Here is an 18,424-nt window from a genome sequence, read left to right as displayed (position 1 = left end):
CACTCCAGTCTACTCTACGCCACTCCTCTCTACACCATTCCACTCTACTATATACCACTCCACTTTACTCATCGCCACTCCATTCTATGCCACTGTATTGCACCCCACTCTCCTTCATTATAGGCAACTCTGCATCCCTCTATGCAACTTTACTCTATACCACTCCACTCTATACCACTACACTCTACACCACTGTACTCTACGACACTCAACTATACACCACTCTACTGTATGCCACTCTACTCTACTCACTGCGATTCTGGTGTACGTCTTGCCACGCCACTCTTCTCTACTCCATTTTACACCACTCCACTCCATTCTGCGCCACTATACTCTATGCTACCCCACTCCATGCCACTCTATGGCACATCATGCCACTCCACTCTACTTTACAGCACTCCTCTCTACTCTACTCCACTCCACCCTATGCCACTTTATGCTACTCTACTCCACTATACACTATGCCACTCTACTCTACTCCACCTTGTTCTACACCACTCTACTCTATGTCACTTCACTCTATGCCATTCCACTTCACTTCCCTCCACAACACTCTACATGACTCTGCCACTTTAATCCACTCTACGTTACACCACTCCAAGCCACTCTAGCCCACTCCACACTATGCCACTCTACTTTACGTCATGCCACTCTACTCTACCGTACTCTAAGCCACTCCACTCTACACCACTCCATGCCACCCTATGCCATTCAACACCACTCCATACCTCTCCACTCAATGCCATCTCACTCTACCCCACTCCGCTATACTCCACTCTGTGCTATTCTGTGTCATGCCACTCCATTCTAGGCCACTCCACAGCACTCTACTCTATGCCACTCCACTCTATGCCATCCCATACTATGTCACTCTTCTCTACTGAACTCCACTGTGTACCAATACACGTCACTCCACGTCGCTCCACTCTACTCTACGCCACTCCAGTCTACTCTACACCACTCCACTCTATTCCACTCCAAGCCACTCCACTCTATGCCACTCTTCTCTATGCCATGCTACTCTTCACCACTCTTCTCTGTGCCACATAATGTCAATCCAAGCCACACAACATCACTCTACGCTACTTTACTCTATGTCACTCAACTCTATGCCGCTCTGTGTCATGTCAATAACTTTTAGCCATGCTGGGCAACAGCCACGCTTCTATACAACATGGCTAAAAGACATTGGCAAAGCCATTGCTCTCACATAGGCTTTGCCAATGCTTGTTGTCTGCTCCATCTCCCCCCACCAATTGATTCTGGTGCATTCTTTACAGCTTTGCTGTGGCTTCGGTAAACTTGCCTTTTTTCAGTTCTGATCTCTTTGAAATGCTGTCATCTTGTATCTGTGATAAAGGCTCCTATGGGATTAAATCTGTCATGTGTCATCCCATTTGCAGGGGGCGCAGTCTCCTCCTTCCTTTTCTGCGAAGATTAAAAGGACAAAAGAGGAGGCTGAGGTGCGGGCCACGTGCAAGAGAAAGATGCTTCGCTTTTTCAAAATGAAGAAGATTCATCTGTCCTAGAAACTGTAGTGCAACCGCCTGGCCTCAGCACAGAGGACAGGCTCTGAGCCTTTGTTCTCCACCTTTCTCTCTCTTTCTCTCCCCTTTTCTTTTTCTTCTCTATTCCCTTCCACCTCCCACTGTTTCTCTCCACTCGCTGTCTTGCACTCTTCCCCCTTTATCTCTTTTGTTTCTCTTTCTCTCGCTTTCAGTTCTCTCTCTCTTTCTTTATACACTTTTCTTTGCTCTCTTTTGTCTCTACCCCAGTCTTTCTTCTCCTTTCTTGGCGCATCGAGGGCCGTTTTCCCATGGTGCCCCCTGCTAGCTATAATTTATTTTTAATTCAGTTAAGTGATCCACAGACATTCATTATTTCTTTAACATGCACCCTTTGAATCCTGCAGATTACTGATAACTGTATGTCAAAGCTGATAGAACTACACTGTTCTGGTAAAAACAGGAATTTTCAATATTATTATCCAACTGCCCAGCACATGTTGCCAGCCTGAGAGTTTCTATGCTCGGTATTTGCATTTTAATTATCACATTTAGGAGCGGGAGGCTGACACTCTGCATAGAGCTGTTGCATGTAACCGTGCAACAACTCAAAGCGCCTCATATAATGTACAACGCCGTTAGTCAATCTTAGCTTTTTAGCCATCATAACTGGTTTAGGTACTCGTTGGTGTGTTTACTCTTATAAAAATGTGCTTCAAAATCCCAGCTTGATAAGGATAGTCGGTTAAAATATCAAGACTAGCTTAAAGTTGTCAAACATTGCAGGGAGCAGTTCAGCAGATATGTACACCTATCACCGAATTTAAGTTTAGCTGCTTTACATGGCATACCTTCTTTTTGAAATTTATTTTTCTCTATTATGACGTCAGACATATTTTCTACAACTTGTTAGCAAATCAATATCATACATATACTACGAGGCATCTGCGCTCCTCTTCTCAACTACTGGCTCAGACTCCTCGGTTCACCCGCCTTGGCGGGTGTTCCCTTGCCCGGAAAGCTGCTCTGGCATGGAACGTCTACGTAGCTTCCCAGATTCCCGGATCTTTAAGAAAAAGTAGCAAACCTTTTTGTTTTAAACTCTGTTTCTCGATCTTTCTAGGCCTCCCGCCGGGCCCCTCTTCGGAGTAGCTGTGCGCGCTACAAATTTATATAACATAACATAACATATCATGACAGATATGACAGACACAATCATCCTGTATACATAGGTTCTATACATGGTTTTAAGTGGAGTGAAAAAATGGGGGGATGGGGGAACTCTCCAAGGGGTGTGACCGATGTATTTAAGGGTGTGGCTTAAATACACATAAGCTAAAAATCTGTGCTTAGCATAGTGTGCCGCCCGACTGGTATTTTAATGCTTCTGTCTTGCATCCAGATATATAATACAACAAGTAACTATACACCTACAACAAGCCAGATTTATTGGCTTTGCCAATGGTTGTTAGTTGCGTAAGATAAATAGGCAACAACTATGGCTTCTTTGTATAGAACATTGAAAATGCTTCAGTTTTGAAATGATGAGACTGAAAGAACTATAACGAGTTTCTTTGAAGTTACCACAAAGGCAGTGAAGAGTGGTTCGGCTTCAGAGGTAAGATTTTTTTTTCACCTTGAGGGTAAAAGGAAAAATCGAGAGCCCAATAGGGACCCGTCTCAGCACTTACTTATTAGAACTGCTGGTGCTGAGTCCCGGCAGGACCTGGCCCACTTAAAGCCCTGGTTCTATACATCTACAGCTGCACATACTGATTCCCATCCCGGGTACATGTGGGCCCTATACCGCTCTTTACTCGGCGTGTGGGATACTAAATGTTTTCCCCGCCCAGATGAAGCATCTTCCGTCTCTCCAATGTTATCTCTCATTCCCCTGCTCCCGAAAATCTCGTCATTTGGCCTAAATCTTTTTAAAAAATTTAGGGCAACCTCTGACATTGTATACCATGGCCAAGGTGCGCCAATCCATGTTGCGGGACCATGAGATCAGGCTAGGCGGTGTCCCCACTCCCCAAGAGCAGGTTGCCACTTAACACACAGAGCTAACTTTCTGAATGATGCCTTTTTTTCCTCCCTGCCCACCTTCCATTGATGTTCTTCCTTCACCACCATCACCTTGTTTGCTCTCCGAGCCCTGCCCGGCTGCCCTCAATTGGCCCTTTGCTTCTCCAGACACACCTACACAATGTTATCCATCATCCACTCCCACCTGCCTTTGTCTGGGTGCTTCTGCACCCCCTCCCACCTGCTGTTTGTTGTCTGTGTGCTGCCCCAGCCCTGCTTCCAGCTTACTTGTTCAGCCCTTCCACCCATCTTCTGTTGCCAACTTTCTGCACCAGCCCTCCCGACCAGCCTCCATTGTCAGCTTGCTGCCCCAGCCCCTCCTGCCCACCCTATGTTGTTCAGCTGTCTTCCCTGTCCCCTCCTTTCCTTCCTGCATAGTCAGCTTGCTTCCGCATTTCCTCAAATTAATCATGCGATATTTGAGTAGTCAATCCCTCTGACAAAAAAGTGTTACGCTTTTAATTCCCTTCCTATAGAAAATATTGTTGTGCCACCTGGCTTGCTTTGACTTAAAGGTAAATGGTTTGAGGCCATGTCACTCCAACATTATTGTGATCACACCCGTTGGTTCCCCTAGTCCCTATAGGGAATGTGCCTTTTTCAATTAAAAGGACACCTGGGAGGTGTCTCATCTGCCTTCTAGTGAGTTGTGCTCTTTTAGATAATGTGTGACAGGAGTTAGACAAATCAGTCAGGGGGCCCCTTATCGGGGGTGGAGATGAAGTGCAAACGATGCCCCTTTGCAGAAGGGCATCGAAGCTATGGATGCTGATGCCAGTATTCCCTCTTCCTTCCCAGACGGGTCTCGCAGGCTCTTTTTCCCCTGCAGCTGCTGTTGCGCGCCCTGTGCAAGAGAAGTGGAAAGATTCGCTGCTCCGTCTTGTTAGTTTCAACAGGGACAGAAAATACGGAGTTTATCAATTAAAAACATGGCGCCCAACCTCACATTTGATAGCTTTACCAATCAAACACTGAGTTTCCTATGGCCATTGTCTGTCCACACATTCTTAAATGTTCAACGCAATTATGTTTACATGCACTCAGGCCCGTCTTGCGGGTAACACGCATCTTTAGCATATGAAAGCCCGGACACACCTGACAAACTGGCCGCAAATTCTGATCTTTGTGGGTTCACTCAACATTTTGTCCTTCTGAGGTCGATAAAATGATCACCATTAAGGTCGATAACAAATACACATTAGCTATCAGTGTGAATATATGAGACTGCTTCATGTGTGTAACATATAGATGTTGTTGCGTTGATGTAATTTCCCCTCCTGGTGTCCTGTCTTTGTGTGATATTTGATCCTCCAACCTTTTGGTTCAAACATTTGCAGTTTCATTAATTTCCTTGGGACTGTCTTCCTCTATTCTAGCCGCGTGCCTCCCCTTCGAGATGCTGGTAATGCTCTGTTTAGTCATGGTGTATAATAAATGGCCCAAGCATGTATCTAAGCCTGCTTTTTATACACTGACTGGGTAGAAGCCCAGGTCCGACACATTCTGTGATTTCCAGAACACTTGCTGATATTTTGAATGATTCCCAGTGAACCTCAAACGTTAGTGTTTTTTGCATCAGCATTTCAGTAACACTCCCTCGGCACCCAGCCTTTCTTTCACTCTGCAGTTATTGCAGGATTTCCCCTTCTTTGTCTGAACTGCAGGATTTCTGAGCCTCTATGTGATCCAGCATCACCATTCTTCGCTGTGCACTCTACAATCCCAAATCCCTTGCCTGTCCATGCACTCCCTATCCCTTGCACCCCCATGCACTCCAGTGGTCCCATTCCCATGACTCTTCGTGCACTCCAGTATTCCCAACCCCTTGCCTGTCCATGCACTTCATTATTCCCAAACCCTTGCCTGTCCATGCACTCCAGTATTCCCAACCCCTTGCATCGCCATGCACTCCAGTGGTCCCAATCCCATGACTCTTCGTGCACTCCAGTATTCCCAACCCCTTGCCTGTCCATGCACTCCAGTATTTCCAACCCCTTGCATCGCCATGCACTCCAGTTATCCCAACCCCTTGCATCGCCATGCACTCCAGTTATCCCAACCCCTTGCACCTCCACGCACTTCAGTATTCTTAATCCCTTGTCCTTCCATTCACTTCAGTATTTCCCTAAATCCCCACGCATTCTAGTATTTCCTTTCCATAGAAGTAAATGAACTCAGTTTTTCCTTCATTCTTCCCGAAGACAGATGTTCTTGTCTTTCTGGAGGACTATCATTAAAATCATAACCAAATAATATATATGCAATAAAAGTTATTCGAATGATAAAACGATAATCAAAATATGACAATAAACCGCAGTGTGTGCTTAAAACCTCAGTAAATGCAGCATTTAAACCAACTCCTCCTCTTAGGCTGTCATTACTGGAGGCCGATGCTTCTCGCTATGAGGACGGTAATCCGGTTCCTGGTTTTGTTATCATTTGAGGCAGCGTGATTCACTGCACTGTGTCAATTTTTGAGGCCATAGAGAGATGAGAAGTATATGTGTAACCCGAGTACCTCTTTTCCAGAAATGAGCTTCCTGTGTAAAAATCATTTTTATTAAGTATGTTTAAAACTCTCGAATCAAGTAAACCAGTTTTAGGGCTCCAGTAATGTATTGGTTTGTAGCAAGTAGGTCAAGAATTAGCTCGTTTATGTTCCAGTGACATGGTGTTGATTGGTCACCCTACACTAAGATTTGTGCTATTGAAGGCAAGTCCTGCCAGAGTAAATGGAGGCTATGAGGGTTGGACAGTTCTTGCTGGGTGGCAAACTCAGGTTTGCAAGTAGGTAATATAAGGAATGAAAATTAAAAAAAACTTTAAGTGTCAAAAATATTGACATTCATTTCTAAACTCTTACTTTGCAAAATGATATAATTTGCAAAAGTAACATTAAGAAATAGCTTTACTCATCTAGAAATGAAGGGACACTGACTGTCCCATACCAAATGCTTAGAGATGTCACACTTAAGCAAGATGCAAACTTGGAAATAGCACCCATTATCTACCATGTGGCATCTTTACGGTCAAGCGCTTCTAAGCAGGTGCACACTAATCCTATGTGGTTTTATGTACACTAACATGGTGTGTGTTCCTCTGAAACAACTTTATTTTTTGTTCTGAGTCCTTTTCTTGGTCCCCCAGGAGCAATCACACTGTTGAGAGGCTTAGCGTCATGTCACCAGAGAGCATGATGCGCAACCACCAGAATCCAGATGAACAGGGTTTCCTGATTAGAATTATGGTCCGTTTAGTGCTTAAATTGAAACACACAGAAGTGTGGCAGGGTACCCTGTCCACCAAACTCTAAATCAGGCCCATAGTCTCTTGACATTTTAGGAGCATACATTGCTGCCTTCTGCTTTCTCCCTTGGTCCCCACAGCTAACAAGTCACACAGTCATAGGCACTTTGGTTTTCCACAGCAGGAATCAGTGCTTAATTTGCAAATAAATAAATGCCAGGACCATCCTCAGGAGGCCACTGCAGCTTGCACCACCTACTGCCCCTGGCAGTGCTGCCCATCACAGTATCAAGGAATGTGGTACAGGAGTAAACCCGTTAACCCAGTTGAGACCGGGTAAAGTATAATAACAAAACAACAATGTCTCAACCAGTGATCATTAGGAGGACTATTATAATAAGTGCATAAGTCACTGAAGGAGGGAAACAGGAGACCAAGATTGGGGATAAAGGTTGTTATTTAGCAAGTAGTTATAGCAACCCTACATTACAATTGGATTAGAGTAACCAAAAACAACCAATTGTGCACTGACCGTGCTAGGTGTGAGTGATAAGTGCAGTGACACAAGTGATATAAACACAGCGTGAGACGGCGCAGAGCAATACAAAAAAATAATAATCAGGGATCAAATGATGTGGATCAAGTTAATACAAAAATAATTCGTCTTTTATAAATTTAAAAAATGATCCCGTGGTAGCCATAGGTTACGCTGTAATGCGTTTCGACCTTGTCAAGTAAAGGTCATCATCAGGACAATGGTTACAAATTTTTAGTAGTGCTGGATGCACGAGGCGAGTTTATCACGTATGGTGAGGCAATCACAGTGGTAGTTAAGGGCAATCAATATCATCGATTGCTGAAAGAGGGAATTATTCATGGAACATCAGGGCAAGGAACGGTGATAATGCTATCTGTGAAATAACAATAACGAGACTCATATTATAATAGTCCTCCTAATGATCACTGGTTGAGACATTGTTGTTTTGTTATTATTGCCCATCACAGTATCAACACAACTACTGACCATCCCACTGCTACAAGTGTGACAATTCAGACTGTTCAAGGCCACCAAAGCAAAAGGAATGGCTTGGGCGGCAGGTATTAGTTGTTTCGAATGTATTTTGAAATCATAATTCGGGCTCCTGGTTTTATGGTATTTTTTTTAAATCATTTTCGTCTGTATTTATTCAAATTTACTTTTTGCTCAGCTTATTGGTATTTATCCATATTTATTTTGTGATTTGTGAAGATATGGAGTCATAAAATTGTATATTTCCACATTTATTTAACTGATAAACATGCATTCAAACTTTTCTGCTTGCTGTTTTTTTAGCAAATTAAGAAGCCAAATATAGCAAAACACTACATCTTCAGGTAAATTTGAGCATTATAATTGCAAATACAAACACATATATATATATATATATATATATATATATATATATATATATATATATATATATATATATATTCACTAAAAAAACCATAGGTTTCACACACGTTATAGTTAGGAATTAGCATTTAAAAAACCTTGCAAATTCACTGAAAAAACCATAGGTTTCACACATGTTATAGTTAGCGGAAATTTTACTGATAAAAAACCAGTGAAATTCCCCCGTTATAGTTAGTGCAGGCAACTATAACTCACGCGACCGCAATCCTCTGCTGATGCTAATACTGTATTTAGACACTTATTTGCCCATGTCTTCTTCCATACATTTTTAGCTATACATATATTACAAATATTTTTTTTTCATAAAGACACATATGTCATCAGCAGAAGATTGCGGTCGCGTGAGTTATAGTTGCCTCCACTAACTATAACGGGGGAATTTCACTGGTTTTTTTATCAGTAAAATTTCCGCTAACTATAACATGTGTGAAACCTATGGTTTTTTCAGTGAATATATATATATATATATATATATTATCTACTGGCGGTCGCCAGTAGATAGTTATAGTTAGGACCGAGTTTCCATAGGAAATCTCAAAATTCTATTTTGAATAACTTTGGCGCCGATTGACGAATCTTCGCGAAATTTTCAAAACTAATGGGGCGCTCCGCTCCGCTCCTACCCTGAAAGTCTCGGGGTGATTCGTCAAGCGGGGGCCGAGAAAAAGGGGGGGTCCCAAAACACGTTTTCCCCATGGATTTTTCCATAGAGACTTTAGTCGCAGCTACAGCCCGAACGGCTGAACAGAATTACGTGAAATTTGGCAGAGAGGTAGCCATAAGGTCCGTTTGGTGCCTTTTGCAGGTTTGGTGTAAATCTGTTCAGTATTTTCTGTGAAAATAGCATTTAAATCAATATATATATCAATACGCGCGCAGCATGCGCGCAGGGTGCGCGCACTTGGCCGCCCGCGAGCGTACTTCTGATTGGTTGTTACATCTTAGTAAACATTCGAATCGGTCGAAACCAGGAAGTGTCGGCCGCCATTTTGTCTCTCGCACTGAGAGGGGGGTGAAACACAAAGGAGAAATACATGTAAAGGGGGCACGCTGGACAGTTCCTGACCCCCTCGCATGGGTCACGGGGTCCCAGGAGGTCCCCCAAGGGCAATTAAAAAAAATTAAAAAATTTCGGTAAATCGCCGAGTGCGCGAAGCGTGCGCGCACTATAGGAATGAAAAAAAATCTGCGAGGTTCGCGCAGCGTGCGTCCACGGGGTAAACGCTTTTAAAAAAAAATTCCAATGTCAGTCCCCCCGTGTGAGCAGGCTGCGCGCAGCGCAGTGTGCTAGCATGGCTTCATTTTAATAAAGAACAGTTTATGCCTAAACCCTTAACAACAAAGCGTATCATGTGTCCTCCTTGTGCGGACGGTGCGCGAAGCGCACCGTGCGTACATGGCCCATTAAGCGTAACGTGGGCGCGCGGTGCGCGTAGCGCACTGCGTGCCCACCGTGCGTGCACGGTGCGCAAAGTGCGTAAAGTGGGTGCGCGGTGCGCAAAGCGCACCGCGTGCTCACCGTGCGCGCACGGAACGAACTGCGTGAAGTGGGTGCGCAAAGCGCAAAGCGCACCTTGTGCCCACGGTGCGCGCACCGTGCGCGAAGCGCACCGTGCGCGCACGGCACGAACGGCGTAAAGTAACTTAGCATTTAAAAAACCGTACAAATTCACTGAAAAAACCATAGGTTTCACACACGTTATAGTTAGGAATTAGCATTTAAAAAACCTTGCAAATTCACTTAAAAAACCATAGGTTTCACACATGTTATAGTTAGCTGGGCATTTTCCTCGTGAAAAACCAATGAAATTCCCCCGTTATAGTTAGTGCAGGCAACTATAACTCACGCGACCGTAATACGCTGCTGATGACGTCAGATATTACATCACTGATGACATATGTGTCTTTCTGAAAAAAAAAAATATATATGTATAGCTAAAAAAAAAAGGAAGAAGACATGGGTATATAAATGTGTAAATACAGTGATGTAATATCTGACGTCATCAGCAGCGGATTACGGTCGCGTGAGTTATAGTTGCCTGCACTAACTATAACGGGGGAATTTCATTGGTTTTTCACGAGGAAAATGCCCAGCTAACTATAACATGTGTGAAACCAATGGTTTTTTAAGTGAATATATATATGTATATGTATATACATATTCTGGGCAGTCAGCAAGAGTTGTCACTTTCAGAGCTTTGTCAAAGGCTGCAGCTAAAGAATGCAATTCACTTATCTTAGTAATTGTGGCCGAGACCAAGTTGACTAAATTCAGAAAACGTCTAAAACTTTTCTCTTTAATACGTTGCTTCTCCTCTTCTCTTATACTCAGTTCTTTTATTTTAGTTACCTGTAATATGTAGATTACAGTTGTAGCAGCCCCACCTGTTTTCATTGATGGAGTCTCTTATATTCTTTGCATTTTCAATAGATTGTATTTTTAGGGGGTTTTGTGTTGTTTGCTTAGACAGTACCATGAAGCATTGTCTATGTCATGGTAAAGAATACAAAATAGGGTGAATCGGACTGAGGCAAGTCATCAACATATATGTAAAAACTATGTTAGTCATCAACAAATATGATAAAATCACCAACACATATGTAGTCATTAAGAACCTGATCTCACTTTTGGCGAATAGGTTACTCTGTCACAAACATGGTAGATATCCTGTCCGCTGTATTACAAGTGCCGTAGGCTATAATGAACTTCTTATAACGTGGACAGGCTATTGGTCACATTTTTGACGTAGTAACCTGTCCACCAAACTCTAAATCAGGCCCTAAGTTAGGTTGAGTAAATATCCTTTAGTCTTAGATTTTAACTTTGGGAGTATAGGAGCAAGTCTTCTATCCGTTGGGAGGGTATTCCATATCATGTGGGCATTCCATGGGAAGGTGTGATTAAGGGTGGATATCTTCTTGGAAGAACGGTTTATTGAAAATTATGGCTATTCTATATGTTAGTCAAAACAATGAATGCCGCAGCATCTGCCCTGTAGGAAACGTCTTAGAAAAATTACATTCCTATGCAGAAATTACAATGGAGATGAATAGTTGTTAATCTCTTCTGAAAATAAATTGGTACTCGGGCATTGGACGGGAAAACTAATTATGCTCTAATATTTTCTTTATTTTCTAGCTACACTGGCGCCAGGTTACCCAATGATAGGACCAAGCTAAGATGGTGGCAGGCCAAGCCACTCACAGAGCAGACTCTTGGAAAGGTCATGGCATGCCTGGATTGCGAATTTGCAAAAATTCGGAACTTTATGCTCAATCCCGTATCTGTGGCAGGCCACTGAAAATTGTTAACCGCATCAGAGGCCATCACTAAATGTCTACCAAACTCTTTGCGATGTGTTATTCTAATTTATAATTGCTTTGTCCTTAGACAAGGATTTTGTGGACAATCAGGACTGCAGCCCTGACTTATGTTCATGCTCACATGGTCAAGACTGATTTGCATATGGCTAGGTCTAAACTGGGTGGCATGTTGAGCAAAAGAATGATGGATTTAACCCAGATCTCTTGACTGGGGGTGAATGTTTTGATTTGTTCTGCATTCCGTCCATCAATTGTGTCTCTTTTGCTGACTTATGTTCATGCTCACAGCACGGATCAGGGACTTGGACTAGGCCAGCACCTTGGAATCAAGGTTTCAAAACTCCTGCAGTGCTTTGTGTTGCAACCTTGTCTGAGACATTTCGTAGTCTAGGATGGACCAAATCCACAAATGTGCCTCTTTCACATTCATAAGCATTCTTTCCACTCGCAATATCTTCGATGGACACGTCACAAAAAAGCATTTAGCTCAGCGATGAACTATTCACAAACTCTCACCTGCTTCGGAGAAAAACTTTTTTACTTAAACCAAATGTCTTTTCAAGATGTCTTTTTTGCAAATGTATTTCACTGTTACATCCAGGTTGTCCTTCAGCCTCCCCTTGCTTGTTGTGCACCATGATCGGAGTGGTTCTGTATCAGACTCACAAAAGAACTAACACAATAAAATATTGTTGCGCTAACCAAAGAAACAGCCGTCCTATGAATTTTAATTTTATTAAAAGGTGCTTTCGATTGTAAAAGTATTTTGCACAAGAACATCAGCAAACAAAAAGAATATGTAATTAAAGGGAAGGGGAGAAAGAGGAAAGATCAAAGAGAACGAAAAAGAAAAAGAACAAAAATTATGGATCTTCAAATTATTTGTTGTGGAGTGTTTTCTGTAAATATTAACATGCGGTGTTCATTGTTCCAATTTCAGTTTTTGTCATTCGTAGTCCCACTTCTATGAGTTTCCATCTTACTCTACTGAGGTTTACTTGCTTTATCATGTTGTCCAACTAGCCCTGGCTATGTTGCAAAGCACACCTGTGGTCTTTTCAGGCTATTCATTTCCTGTCCCCATATCCTTTTCAATTTTCTCACTGCAACAGCGAATTAATGTAGTCTGCAAGCACGTGGTGGCCCTTCCTACAATCCTTGGACCATCACCTTTGTCCTCTACAGGTCAGTCAAAACCACCATCAAAGAAAGTGCTCCTGTTTTTAACTATAATAAATATCCATTTATCATTTCATATCCTCACAACTTTTATTATTCGTATTGATTAAAAACACTTTATGTTGCTGGGAATATCACAGTGCTGCAAGTAGCAACTGCTCCCAGACTTTTCTCATGGTCCACAGACTTTACCAGAAATGTCTGCTTGGAAATCTTACCTTTTCACACTCCTCATCACAAAATGCTGGTATGGCTGGATCTTGGGCAAACTAACTCAGCACACCTACAGCAAGGAGTGCCTCTATGAGACACGAGGGGCATTTTTTCATAATTGTGTTTGAAAGAGGAAATCACACTTGTATCTAAATACACTGGAATATTGACATTTCCTCAGAGGATAAAATAGAATTGAACAATGGCAGGTGATACAAACGTGAAGAAAAGATGCTTTAAAAATTGGCCACGGGTTAGAACTAGGGGTGGGCGGAATTGGTGTTCCGCAGCAAGCTGGAGGGGGGGGGGAGGGGGGGGTCATTTGGCAGACCCTCGTTTCCAGAAATGGATGCAGAATGCATTTTGCAATAAGAAATTCCACTGCCAAATACCAAATGCACTGCAGCACATACCCATCGGCGCCCTTACATACACTGTAGTGCATACCCCTCAGCACCCTAACATACTCTGCAGCGACTACTGCAGAGTATGTGGTATGCTTTGTGCATACCCCTCGGTGCCCTTACATACTCAGAGAATAAAAGACTTCTATACTCTGAATATCTAAGGGCGTCGAGAGGTATGCACAATAGTGCAGTCAGTGTATTTTAAACAGGGTCAAAAGAGGGAGCTGTCCCTCTATATTTAAAAATCACTGCAGATCAAAGTTTAATCTGCAGTGATTTTTAATTATAGAGGGACTGCTCCCTCTTAGAGCCCTGATTAAAAATCAAACACTTAAAATTATTTCCACCAGCCGAGCGACAGCATTTATTAGTAATTCTGCATTACAAGAGTAACACGGAACCTCCAATTCTGCCGGTATATTTAAAATTTCCACCCACCCATCCCTAGTCAGATCATCATTATTGTTGACTCAAATTTAGCCAGTTTAATATTAAAAGCCCACCTGCTTTCCAGGCATGTGACATGTATGCATTGGAGGCAGGGTCATTGTTCAGTCTGGCGGGTGGTTGCACTGTTAATAATAGCTCCAGTGGCCACGAGCATCAGCTAGGACTCTTCTGACTTTGGACCAGCCTGCTAGAGCAGGACCCAGTAGTAAGCAGCACAGAGGCAAGCAGTCCCTTTCTTTGAGCACTGCAGATAGTTTAGTGCATGTTCACCACCAGTCACCAGGAAGTCTTCATGGCCACCTCAGCCTCTGCTGCCTGCAACAATCAGCTCTGCAGCCCAGTGATACCCTGCCTGGCCCGAATATGCTCTAGGCTCAGCCTGACACCACACAGTGAGTGATTGATGTATTAATGTGCCCCAGGTGAGTGGGGCTTAGAGAAGAGGTAACTGATTGCCACAAAAAAACAGCTCTGGGCCCAGCTTGGGCCTCTCCCCAGGTGTGGTGGAAGCCTGGCAACCGATTCTAGATTGCAGCATGGACTCAGGCAGCACAGCCGAGATCGATATGGACTAAAGGTAAGCCATCTTTTCGATGCAGTCTGAGTACTGGTTTACATTCCAGATTTTGATTTTATGTTTCTGTAGTTTTTTTCCATGTAATATATGTCACATACATTGGATACAGCGAACTGAGTCACCACTAGGGCTCTGGTAACTTCAGGTAATGGATGGGTGTGCTTGATGGTAATGACTGAGGCTGAAGGCAGTGCAAGTTTCTCACAGTCCTGTTGGTGAGTCATAAAGATGTTTAGAGTATATATGTTCATCCAGGTCTTGGCCTCTCTGCAGAGTATAGAGAACAATGGTAAAGCCTTAAGGTGACTTACACATTGACGATACCAACAACAACAACACCGCCCACCTCCTCAACAGTATGAACAGCCTCGGATTGGTACATATCATCTGCGACCTCATGCACTGCGCAGGACATGTGCTGGACCTCATTTCACCTCCAGCAACCATGACAAATACTTGGGCCACAGTTTTAGGAGAGGTGGGTGGTTCTCTCCTCCTTGTAGCACCATATAATACTATTTCATATCAGGATAAGTTAGTGAATATTTCCAGAGGCGCCTTTCCTATACCCAATACCACTATTCTCCTGTGCTTTAACCATGTCAAATACAGCCGTGCCACAGAACTCACCTGGCCCGATTACTCCATTGTCCACCTCAGCATCTCTAACCACACCCACACCCCCAAGATGGCCAGCACCCCCCACCACAGCTGGAGCAAAATCTCAGAGACCAGCTGGACAGATGCATTCAACACCTCCAGCCCAGCTGCCACCACCAACCTGGAACAAGGAATTAAGTACCTTAACAACTGGATCACCAACTGCCCAAATGCACCGCCCCCATCAAGATCAACAAACAGAGAAGATCCTCCAAAATGGCCAGCTGGGAGGGGAGGAGCCTAGCGCGCAACCAAGATGGCCGCGTAGGTGCGAGGCTCCCGAGGACCTCCGCGACCTCCTGCATAAATCCTGACCATATCCTGTCCTAGATGAGGGGACTGTGTTCGTGAGACCGAGCTGAGGTGCCACCCGTTTTCCGTTTCCAAATCGGACCTCGGACACCGGCGGGAGCATCGACTGAGGTTTGCGGCCTTCTCCACGCCGGCCCCCCGGATTGGAGTTGTGGGGCGATCCGGAGACAAAGTGAACAACAGCGGCGGGCGAGGCTGGGCGACTCGCGTACCCCGCACTTTCACTTTCGCTTTCGCGCCCTCCTTGCTGCCAAGCGAGGTAGGGTCGCGGGGCGGCGTGCGGTGGTGTGGCCTCGTCGGGGTGCCCTGCCGGCCCGCCAGATGTGATCCGCCCTTCGGAGCTGTGGTCGCCCCCCCCGGAGCCCGTGAACTGGTTTGTCAGCCGCTTTCAAGGAGATTGGAACGATTTGGGGACTGGAGCCATGTCCACGAAGCAAGATGGCGACAGGGCGAAGGTGAAATCGACCCGCCGTGGCGCAGCCCAGCAATCCAACAGCATGGACCGCTACACCCTCCAGAAGGGATCTCCAGAGGCGCCGCGTAGGTCCCCTGTGGGCCCGACTGATGCTCCTGCTCTGCCCGCGGATCTGACCCTCCGAGACGTCATGGGCGCCATCGCCGAGATGAAGGCCTCGGTGGACCAGCGCTTTGACACTCTGGCGCAGAAGATTGACTCGGTCCTCGTGGATGTGGGCCTGGTGAGGGCCGATCTGTCCAAGACGAATGACCGGGTCGACTCTTTGGCCCACACCACCTCGGGCCTCACAACGGACGTGGCGGCCCTCCAAAAGGAGGTGCGCCGACTTGGCCAGGCGAGCGCCCAGATGGATCGTCGACTGGAGGATTCCGAGGGTCGGGCCCGGAGGAACAATGTCCGCATTGTTGGGGTGCCGGAGGGACGTGAGGAGGAGGCGGCGGATCTGTTTGTGGAGGACCTGATCCTCACCCATCTCCAGCCCCGGGGGCTGAGTAAACTCTTTGCGGTGGAACGTGCCCACAGGGTCCCCGGAGGAAGACCTAAGGCCGGAGCCCCTCCGAGGCCTCTCATCGCCCGGATTTTCAACTTTCGGGACAGAGACGCTATCCTGCAGACTTCTAGGCAACAAGGACCGGTCAGACTCGACAATATGGACGTAAACTTTTATCCTGATTTTACTCCGGCGGTCCAGAAGCAGAGACTGAGTTTTCTCGGAGTCAAACGTCGCCTACGGGACCTGAACCTCAAGTATGCGATGCTTTTTCCAGCGAAGTTGAGGGTAGAGGTGGATGGCCGCACGCACTTTTTTGATCGTCCCGAGGTGGCCGGGGACTGGTTGGATACTTTGCCCGGGGATCGGGGCCGGGGGGGTGGGGGGGGCGCGGTTGGTGGGGAGGGCTTGCCGGATCAGGACTGAGGGACTAATAGTAGGCCTTGCTCTGGACAACATTATTGTCATCATTGACTGATTGTGTAAGTTCCCCTCCCGTGGAGGTCGTACGGGGTCTCTTGGGGGCTTTCCCTCCTCCTCTGGGGGACTAGTTAGTTTTTTCATCTATGGGGCGACAGGCACACTGCACTTTGGGGGGGCTGTTTGGGCTCATGCAGGGGTGCAGGGAGGGGGGAGTTCTGTTGGGATGGGTGGGTTGGGGTGGGGTGTTGTTTGTTTTTACCGCAAGGCAAACCCTTTACTGTATTGGTGTTTTTGAGGTGCTCTCGGGGGGACGAATGATGGTTTCTGTATGTGATGGGGGGTAGGGACTTGACTTTGTTGTCTTGGAACGTTAATGGACTGGGGGATAGGATTAAGCGAGGTGTGGTCCTGCAGTATCTGAAACGAATTTCGCCAGATGTGGTCTTTCTGCAGGAGACACACCTTATTGGTAATTCCTTTTGTGCCATGAATCGGCGTGGCTATCGTTTGGTGGCCCACTCGGGCTTCACGTCTGGCTCGCGGGGGGTGGGCATCATGGTTAAGAACTCGCTCCCGCTGGAAATAGACGAGGTGCGCCATGATGAGAGGGGACGCTACACTGCCTTGGTGGGGAGAATGGAGGGCAAAGTGGTTGTCTTTGTTTCAGTGTACGTCCCACCGGGGCTACAGTCTACCACTTTTGCGGACCTGGGGCGCCTCCTCCTTGACCTTCCGGGGGGGCTACTGGTGGTTGGGGGGGATTTTAATGCGGTGGTTTCTGGGACTATGGATCGTCACCCCCCTAGGGACCTCCCCCGGGCGCAGGCGTGGCTGTCCGGCCTTTTAGATACATTGGGGTTGGTGGACTGCTGGCGCTTAAAACATCCCACGCAGCTGCAATACACCTTCCATTCGGGTGCCCATGGTAGCCTCTCGCGGCTTGATCATATCCTTGTCCCTGCGGCCTATGCTGGGAGGGTGGGAGAGGTGCGCCATCTGGCGCGGGGTATTTCAGATCACTCCCCGCTCCTGTTGCACTTTGGTGTCCTCCCGAGGGGGGAGGGCAGGGTAGCTCCAATCAATGCCTGGTACCTGCGCGACCCCACCATTCGTGCTGACTTGATTAAATCCTTGCAGCGGTATTTTGAGGAGAATGTGGGGTCTGTCCCTTCGGCTATCTCCCTTTGGGAGGCCTTCAAGACAGTTATTAGGGGGGAGGCCCTCTCCTTCATATCCCATGCCCGGAGGCGCGAGCAGGAGGAGGTGACCCGGGTGGAGGCCGAAATTACTGAATTAGAGGGTGATCTGGGGAGTGGGGTGACGGATGCTGCGCTGCATGCTCTACACCTTAAGCAAGCGGCCTATAGGGCCCTCGTCACGGAGGCAGCCAGGGGCCTCAGTAGAGAGCAACAGGGGCGATTGTATGATGTGGGTGATAAGGCTGGTAAATTGATTGCGTGGTTGGATAAAAAGGAGAGAGCGAGTCGTGTGGTCCCGCTGATTGAGAGGATGGATGGTGTACGTGTCACCGAGCCAGAAGGCATTGTCTCTTGCTTCGCGGATTATTTCCGCGAGGTGTATTCCCCGGTCTCTCCCTGCTCGGAGGCGGATTCCCATGCCCT

General features: G+C 46.0%; 1 protein-coding gene across 2 annotated transcripts in view; it reads left to right on the top strand.

The window, feature by feature from the left end:
- Positions 1-12,323, top strand: part of LOC146868234 (collagen alpha-1(XII) chain-like) — a 324,949-nt gene extending 312,626 nt beyond the window's left edge. For both annotated transcript variants that reach the window (XM_085609539.1, XM_085609543.1), the window contains one exon: positions 11,429-12,323. In XM_085609539.1, the coding sequence (XP_085465665.1) occupies positions 11,429-11,469 (41 nt within the window). In that variant the 3' untranslated portion in view covers positions 11,470-12,323. The remainder of the gene's footprint in view (positions 1-11,428) is intronic.
- The last annotated feature ends 6,101 nt before the right edge of the window (positions 12,324-18,424 follow it).

This window comes from Triturus cristatus, chromosome 1_2, assembly GCF_964204655.1.
Source record: "Triturus cristatus chromosome 1_2, aTriCri1.1, whole genome shotgun sequence".
Classification (NCBI taxonomy): Eukaryota; Metazoa; Chordata; class Amphibia; order Caudata; family Salamandridae; genus Triturus; species Triturus cristatus.
The sequence above is the reverse complement of the archived record's forward strand: the minus strand, read 5'-3'. Positions and strand labels throughout refer to the sequence as shown.